Raw genomic sequence first — 12,792 nt, forward strand, 5'->3', positions numbered from 1 at the left:
AAATCGTGCTGGTTACGCCCCTGCACAGGCTGTCACCTAAAAACCACTAGATGGCAGATTTAATGGGGTTATCTCCCAAAAAAAACACACAGCACACGCAGTTCATATGGAGCAGACAGATGGCGCAATTGCTGCAGATATGCTGACTCGTGCTATTCAGAAAATGATCTTTTTTTCCCTCAAAACAAACAGCAGAAGCGTTTTCTGTCAGCGCCCATTGATCTTTGCTGTGCATACGCCGGACAACGGCGACTTGTGAGGCTCATAAAGGACGCGTGGGAAGTTTTCGTGCCATTGTGTTTCACGTTTCTTGCAGGGATGAAACGTTTTGTTCAAACTGACGAAAAAAAAGAGAAGATGTTGATATTGTGCAGGTCTGACTGATTCACGGATGTCGTGCTCAGATTTTTTGGCAGAGCCTGTCAGAGAAGCGAGTGGAGGCTTCAGCAGCAGTCAGGAAAAGGTGAAAAAAAAACACATGTATTCCTGACAGCCCATTGGTCCAAATTTTCCCTGTGCTGCCACAATACTGCACACACGTGACCTCGCTGTTTTCACCCAGTTAAACGCATGTACTTAAAAGACAGGCCACTACCATTGACCAGCAGTACAGTCACACAGGTCCACACAGTCTTCATGTTAGGGAGGTAAGACCTCCGTGCTGCCGGGGGGGACTCTCTGGATCACCGGACGCGGACCATGGCGGCTGCCACCAGCAGCAACACATCCACAGCAGCCACGCTGCAGATCAAGCACTCCACTATCGAGCATACGCGGAAACGCATCGACCCGAGGAGGAGGCAAGCGGCGCTGTCTTTTCTCAGTAACATTTCTCTGGACGGACGACCCGTGCTGGACGATGCAGACAATCAGGCCGAGGAGGAGAGCTCGATGCTGGAGGCTAGGACTAGACACAGCCTGGTTTCCCCGGAGCGAGCCGCTGCTGCTGCGGCGGCGGCGGCTGCAGCCACCACGGCCGCCCAGGCGCTCGCCTTCGCAAACCAGGCTCTCCTCGCCAGCGGTCGGGCCAGCTTCGGGACGGCGGGTCCCGCAGCTGCCCCGTCGCCAGCGGGCACAACCGCTACAGACACGGACGGCGACGCTTTCATGCCCTCCTCCTCCTCCACGTTCAGCTCGCCTTTCTCCGCCGTGCCAGCCTCGACCAGAGGGAGGCTGCAGACGTACACTCAGGGAATCCTACCTGCCCCCTACTCCAGGCAAAGCTCCCAGAACTACAGCCTGGAGGGCGGACAGATAGCCAACTCTGCCATAGAGCTGCAGAGATCAAGGTAACTCACTCACAAGGGCTGGCTTTGTTTGTTTGGGGACATGCAGCACAGTGTGGCTGTAAGTTTGAGCTTGTCTGCAGGATGTGCACAGTCAGGTCATTAAACTGTACACTGATGTCATCAGAGCAGGCAGGCACAAACTCAACCAAGTGTGCTACTGCATGCATGCACAGAAACAGTCAGTCCTGCAGAAAACTGTGTCCAAAATCATGTTGTAAACATTAATAGTTCCAGTAGGACGCCACTGACAAACCGTTGCACATCACTAATCACCACCAGCTCACAGGAGCAACCTGATTATTGTTTGATTTTTTAAAGGTAGAATATGCAGGATTTGCCAGTTCTTGTTTTTAAACACACCAGAAACATAGTTGAGCTTCATTCCCAGTTTGTCAAATACTGAACACAGCAAACTAATGGCAAATTAATAAAATGCTAGGCTTGTATGAAAATATTTATCCCCAGTGTGCACCAGCCAGGATTTTAATTTTGATTTCTTGTTGAAAACTGGTTGATATTCGGTCTGAATGTCTGAGACCTCTTTTCACCCTCTTTTCAGCTGCTTAAAACATAACAAAAAGCACACATATTTCTCATATTTCACTCATAGGTGAAACCTGATCCAGGAATATATAATGTCAATATAAATGATTTAATGTTTCATATAATATGCTGGGTGCTGCCAACAAGAAGCTTCCAGGACAATTTAATGGGAGATGTTCACCATGTGAAATTAAGAAACTTCACTTCTTGCTGTAGCGTAACATACATGTGCAAGTACTTCAGCGTATTGGTTGCAGCTTCGACTATAATGAAGGTTTATGCAACAGGGTGTATTAGAAAATGTGACGAAGACACGCAGTTGAACAGGAATACATGGTGGATGAGTTGGTCAAATGCAGGACTTAGATTCAGGCAACTGTGGTTCAAGAGAGGCTCAAATGTGATGATAGGATATTACATATATTACATTGTAGAGGATGAAAAATGTCACCCTGGCAAATTCCAGTGAAATATTGTCATTTGAACATAGTCTGAACATCTTTTCATCAGTGACCAAAATCATTTTTAAACATCAACACTGTATCATGATACACGCAAAGATTTGTGGCGGTGGATCATTTTGGGTGTCTTTAAACCCCCGACTGCAAGATAGCAGGGTTGTTATCTATCTTCACTGTTCTGATTGCATAAGAAAAAGTAACATTTACCTTTTATGCAAATGGTAATATCATCATCATCATTATAATATCGTAATTTGTGTCACCAGATTCTTCTCAGTACAGACACCATCACACACTTCTGGTGGTTCATATGTGATTATAGAGAGTGATTATACGTCATTTTGTTTTTATAGCAAAATTCTGCATAGTATGCCTTATATGAACTTCTATTTTTAACCTCCAGTGGGTTAAATGTTTGTCTTTTGTTTCCTCAAAACAACACGTATCAGGAACCAGAATGAATGAACTGCAGTGTCAGTGTTCTTGCAGGTGTTTGTTTTATTTTTTATTTTTTGCAGTCAGCTGTTTTGAGAAGGTACTTTTGGTTCCTTGACGTAACAATACACAGCAGGAGGATAAAGTTCAGCTGTTTGTATATTTACTTTGTGCAGGTGGTTGTAGTCTTATGACTCACTGGTCTGCACAGCGACAGACAGATACAGAGTGATCACAGGTCCAACAGCTGTGGAGCTGTAACCCAGTTTCCACAGAGCAGGAGACTCAGCAGAACACCTCATCATCACTTTCTTTCTTTCAGTTTTATTTCTTACTTGCTTAGGCTGTCAAAAGTATCAATACTTTTTCAATACCAGAGTACGTAAAATTGTACATCTCCATGAATTATAAATTTGATAGTATTGAAAGTACCAAAGCTATAAAATAAATGATCTGAGTGCTCATTTAAGACCTCGGCTTGGTTCAGTCTTTGTTGTCCTGCTTTAAATTTGGCTTGCAGCACAGAAAAAACAGACAGTGTTGAGTCACTTTTTCAGCACAGTGCACTGTGTACAGGTTCTTAATTTAAAACAAGAAAAAGAAATATCCTAGTTTGTGCACTGTTTTTCTTTTTGCTGTAGTATTGAAACAGGTATTGACAGGGTTCAATGTTTTGTTTTGTTTTTTCAATTTCATGGTCTGGCCAGTGGGACAGAAATCTATTTGCCTAAAGTCAATTTTTATTTGTCCCCGTAGAAATGATCTTATTTATTAGCGGTTATTCATTAACAACAAAGACTTGCTGTCATGTTTAATCTAGGACTGTGATGTCAATGAAGTGTCTGAAAATAGTGAAAATATCCCAGTTTTTCAAAATCCATGGTGATGTCTTTAAAGATCTCCTGTAATCAGTCTAAAACAAAAACAATCTTTGATGATTAAACAGTTATCAAATCTTTTAATTGTTAATTTCTTTTTTGAGTTGCCATGAGCCTTGCCATGACATGGTATTTTACTTGACATATGACCTTGACCTGTTTTATTAAAGTCTAAAATTCTGGTTTTGCGACCATGTGGAATTGCAACAATTTGTTGATACACTGTGTATCACAATACAGGGGTTACAATTCAATATACTGTGATACTGTAAACAAGGTGATGTTTCCATTTCTTGCATCTAATTTAAGAACTGTTGTAGTATGAAAAAACATACCACCATATGCATAAAATTGAATTAAAAGTTTACTTTTTTATGCAGTCAGAACAGTGAAGATAGATTACAATACTAATATCTTACAGTCAAAATGAACCTCTGCCTCAAATCTTTGCATGTATCATGATACAGTGTTTTTGAAAACCAATACGGTATCACAAAACATAACACATATAACATAATATTTTGTTCCACCCCTCATATTTTCTTATTATTTTTCTGTGCTTGGGACACTTTACCAACCCAAAGCGTTGGTATTTGACAATCTGGGAATGAGACTCTATAGTCAGCTGTCTTCGTGGAGCAACTGACATTGTGCATATTCTATCTTTAACAAATTAAACAAAAATCTGGCTGCTCCTGTAATGCATTTTCCTCAATCGTTACACAATTATCACTTTCACACGCACATGCTCTTATGCTCTTAGTCAAAGCTCTTATGCTCTTTGTCAAATTTACTCCAATTATTTTTAGTGAATGTCATTCCAAAACGTGGCGCACACCTGCTGTCTCCTTCTCCTTTGTAAACATCCTGTAACTCTACACCGCGTTCAGCTACATATACAACAGGGGCTCCCTGCTCCGTGTGAATGTCTTCTTTTTTTTTTTCCACTTGCCCGCTTTGTCCTATTAGTCTTCATGCTTGAGGCACAATTAGAGTTTGGAGGGTCTCACCTCGCAGCAGGGCGGCTGTCAGTAACAGTCGTCTCATGGTCCTCCCACTGTCAGAACCTGCTGTCAAATCCTCTCTGCTCTGCTCTCCATTGAGAGCCCCGCTCTTACCCAAAATCCTCTCCTCCCCCTGGTGCCTGTGCCAGACTACTCAGGAAGCGCTGTTTCATGGTGAAACATTCAGTAAGCATTTAGTTCCCCTTCCTGACCTCATGGAAATTGCAGTGCCAAACTAGCAGCTTCCAAAAGTCTTAATATGGACTTTTGATAGCGAAAGAAGTGCATTACAGAGGTTATATAACACTCTCAGGACACCATTAATCATTTTATATATATTCACTCCATCTGAGAGATATTTTTATAGTTTACTGATGCTCAAAAAGTATGATAAAACAGAAAAACCTCACAATGAAGCGTAGTCCAGTACAACATGGATAACTACAGCTTCAAAAATAAATGATACACAGGCTCAAGATGGACTGATTTGATCTAGTTGATCTCTCCACAAGGTCCATTTAGTGGCTGTTCTGGAGATTTCAGTCTCCTTCAACAGATGGTGTTGTGCCCAGTTGACTTGGGTGTTTAAATTTCCATTTTCCTGAGCACTTTAAGGACCTCCTGTTCATGTTGGCTCAAAAGTCGAGACTGAAAGTTCATTGTTGACCTTAGAAACAGCAGTCGACACAACAGTCTGACCACACAGTCAGTTATTAGCTGTTCTGGGGGCTTTGACTTGACTTGAGCCTGAAGTGCTCAGAAAAATGAAAAATTGACTTTTGGGCAAACTTTCATTTGAGGAATTTTGTATGATTTAGTTGAAAGCTCCAGAATGAAAAGACCTACTAAATAATGAACCTTGTTCTGTCAGCTGCTTGTCTTTTTTTTAAGTGAAGAATGAACTTTTAGTCTTAAAGTGAAAACACTTTGGTTCAAACAGGTATACGTGGTGGAAATTAACGGGGTCGAGTTATATATGTATATGACCTTGGATTTCATTATATGGTTTGTCACGAAAAAACACCATTTTACACATTTTAAGACACATTTCCACCCAAAGTACCTGGAACATTTAAAAACTACATTTCAAGGAATTAAAAGGTTCTTTCAGCTGGTCATCTGCGTTTTCACTGCGGAGATTCCAAAAGTTAGTCCTTTGACATATGAAATTAATGGCTGTTTTACACTGTTTTTGTGCATGACAATGATGAGGCCATATAAAGCGACGGACAGGTCATCGACCTTAGTATAAATGCTCAGTAAGGTCTGGACTTCATCACCAGTCCATCTGCTGAATGCTTACTTCTGTAACTCAGTGTGTTGAAACACAATGAACAAAAAACAAACTGGGTTGCAGCTGCAGAATCTTAAAAAGGGTGGCTGAATTAAAATGCTGTGAGTACTCCACCAATCAGAAATGTTCAGTGCTACAAACCCCACCCCCAAAGTTCCTGTACTTTTTGAAAGTACTTCTCATTACGCAGGGACTTTTTTCAAATAAAGTAGAACTTAATTTAGACTCTGGCCCTTGCGGTGAAAACGCATCGAGTACCTCCAAAGGATCCTGGTACCAAGGGAAAGTTCCCACATTGGTGACATGGCTGTTGTCTCATGATTATAACCATCTGATGCATTTAGGGACCTGGCCTATTCCTCCCTTGTTCTGACTGACATACTTTTTTGAGCTGTTCTGAGCATTTCAACCAAGAATAAACTGGTTTGCAAAAGTTGGCTCCCAGTTGGAACCAAAAGCTAAAGGAAAATGGAAAAGGGCTGTTATATTACATGTCACAGCCACAGTTTAGGCAGGGTATTTTTTATTATTATTTTTTATATTATAATAATAATAATGTACACATATCGTGTGTGTGTGTGTGTATATATGTGTGGAAAACTTTTTCATTTAAAAAAGAAAGCAAACTTTTTAAATGTTAAACACAAGAAACCATGCTAAACATTTGCCAGAGTAAACTAAACTAAACTGAATAACAAAATTTGGCAGAATTATGTTTTAAATCATTAACTGTATGCTCAAAACATTCACTGCCAGCTTTTAGGACTTGTCGATACTTGGTGCTATGGACACATTTCAGTTGGTACCAGAATGCCACAGTGTTGCATGACTGGCATCTGATTTCTGCACAGCCACTCTGTTGCTCAGTAAGTATTTACAGTATGGAGTAGTTAAACCCTGACTGTACCCTGCTTTTGGAATGTATTTGGAGGACGTCCCCACACAAAATGAATTCTAATGTTGAGAAGTAAGCAACCTGTTGATGGAGCATGGCCATATTCCACCGGCGCGCCGACAGACGTGCTCTCTGCACAGTGCCTGGTTTGTTTTCTGAGGGCAGCTGGTGGAAACGTGTCCAGAGGTCCCTGGCTGGGAGAGGCAGGATGCCCAGGCTTTCTGAGAAGCAGCCTGGCGCTCTCCTCTGTATTTTCTGTCCTCCACTTCCTCTCCCAGGGGCATCAGAGACACACTCTCCCCTCAGACTTTTGGCCTTCAGTCCTGCTCCCATTCAGGAAGTCGCAGAGCCTCTGATGTGCCGCCAGAATAGACTTTCAGTGGCCAAAGCTGCTTTACACCATATCCTCATCAGATTCTGATCCACGGAAATGATGGATGATTTCATATTCAGCTTTCCTTCCACTCCTTAGCATTTATCCATCATGAATCAGCATGCCAGGAACTTTAAATATAGCATAGCTATTACCATCTGGCCTTGCTTGCCTTAGGTGTAGAGCTATTTTCATGTCATCCCTTCCCCCCTAAAACACAGGCAGGTTAAGTCTCCTCATGTCCTCCTTTAGTAATGTTCCCACCACCATTAGGTAGTGCAGAGTCATGTACTTTACAGTATTTTAACAAGAGTTTTTTCAGCATGAGGCAGCAGCAGTTGTGGCTGGAAAACAAGCAGCACAAGCCATTATAATGGTCCTGTGGAGTTTTGTGCGATTGGGTCACATACTTCTGGTTAGGAGGTTGATTGTTGCTCGCTGAGGTCATGGTTGGCATAATCACAGGATTATATAAGAATGCTTCGTTTTCCTTCACAGAGTCGCTCAATGTCTGAGCTGTCAACAAACACTCAGAAAAAAGCCCAGAAGATTTGTCAAGTATAAGACGAAGCAACTCGGGTCAGCATGTGTTTTATTTCATGCAGTTTCATGTAGGAGCCTTGAGTTTGCACATTATGTTCTGTCTCTTATGGAAGTCAATTTTTTGGAGGAAATAAAAAGATAATTTAAGTCATTATGAAAACTTTATCAAAAATAATGACTTAATATCTCAAAATAATGACTTAATATCCCAAAACATGGAATTATCTCAAAATAATAACTTGATATCCTGAAATAATGACTTATCTCAAAATAATGACTTAGTATCTCAAAGTAATGACTCAGCGTCTCATAACTATGACTTAGTTCAACAAAATAATGACTTAGTATCTCAAAATAAGGAGAAACTAAAGTAATTATTTTGATAAACTTCCTCATAATCATTTCCAGGATCTTTTTTCCATCACAGTGTACCACCACTCTCCCACAGTCTGTGACTCTGAATTGTCTGAACATCTGCGTTTCTGTTCCTTTAACTTCCCTTTTTCACGTTTATTTTTCAAATCTGCTGATCCATCCCATTTGTGCTCCCAGAGTGTTTGAGGATCAGAGAGGCTGAACTGCTCTATGATTTTTTTTTTTTTTTTTATCTGAATAATCACATTTCCGTTTGCCTGAGCTGTATTTGTGTGAAGAAGCACAGAGAACATTACATTCATTTCCACACAGTGACTCTCCAGCAAAACAGAAGACTGTGTCCTGTGGCAAGCTGCCAACAGGGCGTATGTGTGAAACTGTGTAATCTCCAACATCTAAACAGTACGCTTGAGTTTTATAGTGTCGTTGCATGGCACCACCAGGCAGGATTATCAATAGCTTTTTGAAACGTTTTCATTGCAATAGTGTTGTATTGTGTTTGCAGTAGAAACAGCTTAATGCTACACGGGTTGCATTTATGAAACATACTTAAACAAAATCGCTTGAGGTAACAATTGCAGGAATTGTGTCAGAGATACTGAGGGATGCTTGTTGTTGCTCCTTTGCCTCTGATCTTTGCTGTGTCCTCTTTGAAGCCTCTGACCGGGCCTTGTTAATGTCAAACCGGGCTTAAACTGACTGTTCTAACCCCGACTGTTGTGTTGTGTCCGAGGTGAATCAGTGGCCTGGTCTTTGTTATTGTTTCCAGGATCTGCACTGGCCTGGAAAACATCTTTTGCATTAAAAACATGTCCTGCTGCTGCTGTTCATCTACAGTGGCCGGATCAAAGTCCTCATGAACTGGGAACATGCCCCCCAGCCAACTGGTGAATGATTTTTGAAGAAGAGTAACAATTCAGGCAGTTGAGATTTGGGCTGGAAAAATGACAAAATGTCACACTGAATGGAGACAGATGGCTCCAATATGAGGTTATTTCTTTTTTGGCATATATCAGAGATACAGTGCAACACTCTCAGCAGAGTTAAAGGACAAGTTTGGATTCTTTTCAAGTCTTTCTCAATAAAATAGCCTTCATGAGTGTTGAAAGCTATTGGTTGCTGAAATCATTTTTACTGTCCATACTAACTGATCATGCCTTCACTGCAAGAGATGGGACAAAATCTACATTCCCTCTGTCCTGCAAAAAAAATCAGCATATAATTCGTCATCAGTCTTAGTGAAATCAAGTGGGTCCAAAATTCAGAGACACAAGCTTTTGGTTTGAAATTACTATCCATCCTTTTTTTTAATATAGCCCAGAATCACAAATCGCAGCTTGCTTTACAATCCTGTACAGGGTACGACACCCTAACCCTAACCCTCAACTTCTGTTTCATCCCCTGTCTCTAATCACGCAAAGAAAGAATTGCTTCACGGCTAGATTTGACAGGAGGAATGATTATGGCAAACAATAACTCTTTCAATGTGCACACAGAATGTGAATAATACATTAAAATAAACTTGGGAAAAAAACTAAAGATTAATCAACTTTTTTGGCAACAAGCTGTAAACACAACACTGACATATTATCGACTTATAAAGTTGTTATGGCAAACATTGCAGTTGCCTTTTTACACATCCAGCAGACACAGAGAAACATTAGCATCCATTTGGAGTTATGTCTCTGGCCACCTGGTGAATAGAAGTCCAATATTCACCTTGTTTTTTTGCTCTGTTTTGGTCTCCTCCAGCTTCTGAGAAGACATTTGGCTCAATAAGTTGGTAAATGCTCCACTATGCTAGATGTAACCAAAACAAGAAAGTTGTGCAAAGAGCTGAGGGAAACTGCACTTGTTTGACAACTAAGACAACTAAATCCCTGCAAGGAAAAAATTTGCAGATGTTAGCTTGTTTACATTCATACCAGCTAGGTTAGGGTAGCTATTTTCAGCATGCAGGTTGCTAGTTTGGAGGTTGTTGTTGTTATTGTTTCATGTAGTGACAGGGATTTTTAGAATGGCATCATGCACATAGCAGAAGGGCGGGAGAATGCTGACTGAAATAGTTGGCTGATGGTAAGCTTATACCCACAGTTTACATCTGGTGAGTCAGACTCGTGGATTTGTTACCACGAGTGACACCTCTCACATTACAAATAGTCATATGATCCATTGTTCATTGTTCAAAATATTGATTAGTGCAGCTTTAACTTAAGCCTCCAGATGCAAACTGTTATTTGAGATTTTTACTTTCTCATTAGCTGAAGATAGTGTTATATTCCATGCTAACGTACCATTTCACCTCTGAATACATCAAAATATGGAAACTTGACTTCTTGGATATGTTTTCTTATTATATAAACTCCTGCAAAAGCTTTATTTAACATAAAGTAGTTTTATGAATGAAGTGATTCACCATCAGAAAAACAAAAAGCCTTGTCCTCTTCAGCTGCCTGTTGTCTCAGATTGTTATCCATCCAACAAACCTCTGGCTTCAGGGTTGTCACAGAAGAACGATGATGTAAGACCATCAATCACATGATCTCATTCGGCTGACCTTCAGGCAGAGGTCACGCCCCATCATTATGACCTCACGCTACAGAAACGGTGCTGATGTAAGACTAAAATATGAACTCTTCATGCCCTTTATAAGAGCTTAATGTTCCTCCCTCCACTTTATGATCATTAGGGTCATAATATACAGAAGGTTAGCTGGTGTAATGGCTCTGCTTCAGCAGTCTGGCTCCTCGTGTAAACACTCATCTCAGCCCGTCTCCTCCGGTATACGGTGCTCACTCAGCTTGTGTTGGTTTAAACTGGGAGATCCTCAAGGACAGAGTCATCTTTTGTTAATCTGTCCTCATGCTCTGTCGTTTATTAACCAGCAGCCTCTCCGCTTTACGCTCTCTCTGTCTTTGGCTGAAACGCTCAGAGAGGAGGGGGCGGGTGGGTCGGGGTCAAGTGTCGTCAGTTTGTCTTAATGCTGCAGCGTTACGACACATTTGGAGTTGTGAAAAGAATCAGTCCAAGACGATGATGATGATGGTGAAGAACAGTTTACACCCTGACTTGGCTTTGCACTCAGACTCTGCTGCAGATTTATTTATTATGTGATGACAGATGGACCCTATGGGAGAAATGTGTCACGTTTTTGTTATTCGACCACTAATGTGTTAATTTCCACTTTTAATGTGGCCTCTTTGTAAGGCCCTCTAATGGGTTGGATTATGTCGTTATTGTGGTACTAAACATGCAATTACAACCTAATTTTGGAACAGCTCAGGCATACTTAGCTATCACATGTGGGTTCGTTTCTTAATCTGGCAGCCGATCATATAAATGTGGTCCAGCAGAATTAGCCTGTTGAGTCGTGCAACTAAAGTGTGAAATAAAGGCCATCTGTGACAAAATGTGTTACACAAAGTGCTCGCGGAGCCAGCTTGTTATCCTCTTAGCAGCTCTGATCCTGGAAAATTCTCTGTGATCTAAGCAATGCTGAGGAGTGATCATTGACTGACCACACAGGCACACAGAGGTGTTGATGGATCGTCGTAACTCGACCGTCCAAGACTTGTTTTTTGTAAATTAACCACAGAACATAACAGAGACGGGTGTTAATTTTACACCATTGTCTGACCTTTGTTCCAAGACCCTCAGTGACCTCACACACACGTCCTTTGTTCCAGGGCTGAGTATCAAACCTTTTTTTTTTTTTTTTTTTTACATGTGTCCCAAGCTTTCAGTATCGAAATGTGTCTTTTATCAAAAGTTGGCATTGAATGCATGGTCAAATTCTTAGTCTGGTTTTCTGTCTTTGATCAGATGCTTGGCTAAATCATGAAGCCTTTGTGCAAACACTGATGCAGAGAGTGTTTTTACTTATTTTGTTCAACTGAAAAATGTGGGTTAAACCAGGGGTGGTGAAGGGTCCAATCTGGCCAACTGGACGACTTTGCAAAGGGTGAAAATTGCAGAGAGTCATTAATTCCAATTTTGCAATAAAATGCACTGCTATTCCTGATTTAACCACTGATAAGACTAGCAGGCCCTATGCTGGATACGTTATTATAGATCCCATGTGCTTACATGTGGGCTACAGGACACAACACTGTCAACCGTAGAGACTCCCAAAAAACTTGGTGTTTCAACCACATAGATCTGCACAAAGGTCAAGTGGCAGAGTTGCATGAATGCCAGCAATACGGGGAGTATAAATCTAAGTGTATCTACATAAATCGGTGATCAAAAAAAGTAAAAACACTGTCTCTGTTTAAAGATACGATCAGTTATGAGGTCTCTTCTATGTTAAATCTCCAGGTTGAGGCAAAGATTAGGTTAATAAGCAAAATTTTATGTTATGGTTTTGCTAAGTTATTCAAAAAGTGGCGAGACTAATGCGAGCCAGCAAATACACACATCTAGCTTCAGGGTTTTTTAGGAACTCCTGTCAACCACAGGCTACTGTTCATGCAGGAATCTTTTGTGGAAAATGCCTTTACCAAAAAGAAGACAAGTGGACACAGAATGCAAGGTTTTCCATGAATATTGGACCAGTTCCTATTTCTTCAAGTGTCTGAATTTGGAAAAACTGAGACAGATTTTTCTTCTTAAGACATCTCAAGCTGTTCACCAACTGTTTACAAAACTGATGTGTTATTAACTGTGAACATTTTCAGAATGTACTTCTTAGAGTAAGAGAAAG

The 12,792-nt window shown here is 40.9% G+C and overlaps 1 protein-coding gene across 2 annotated transcripts in view; it reads left to right on the forward strand.

Annotated features, from left to right (window-relative positions):
* The first annotated feature begins 411 nt into the window (after positions 1 to 411).
* Positions 412 to 12,792, forward strand: part of cables1 (Cdk5 and Abl enzyme substrate 1) — a 32,632-nt gene continuing 20,251 nt past the window's right edge. Inside the window, exon 1 of one of the 2 annotated variants that reach the window (XM_084731882.1) lies at positions 412 to 1,289. In XM_084731882.1, the coding sequence (XP_084588008.1) occupies positions 700 to 1,289 (590 nt within the window). In that variant the 5' untranslated portion in view covers positions 412 to 699. The remainder of the gene's footprint in view (positions 1,290 to 12,792) is intronic. The other variant, XM_084731883.1, reaches the window with a different exon arrangement.

This window comes from Lutjanus erythropterus, chromosome 12 (assembly GCF_056507025.1).
Source record: "Lutjanus erythropterus isolate fLutEry1 chromosome 12, fLutEry1.hap2, whole genome shotgun sequence".
In the NCBI taxonomy this organism is placed as follows: domain Eukaryota; kingdom Metazoa; phylum Chordata; class Actinopteri; order Lutjaniformes; family Lutjanidae; genus Lutjanus; species Lutjanus erythropterus.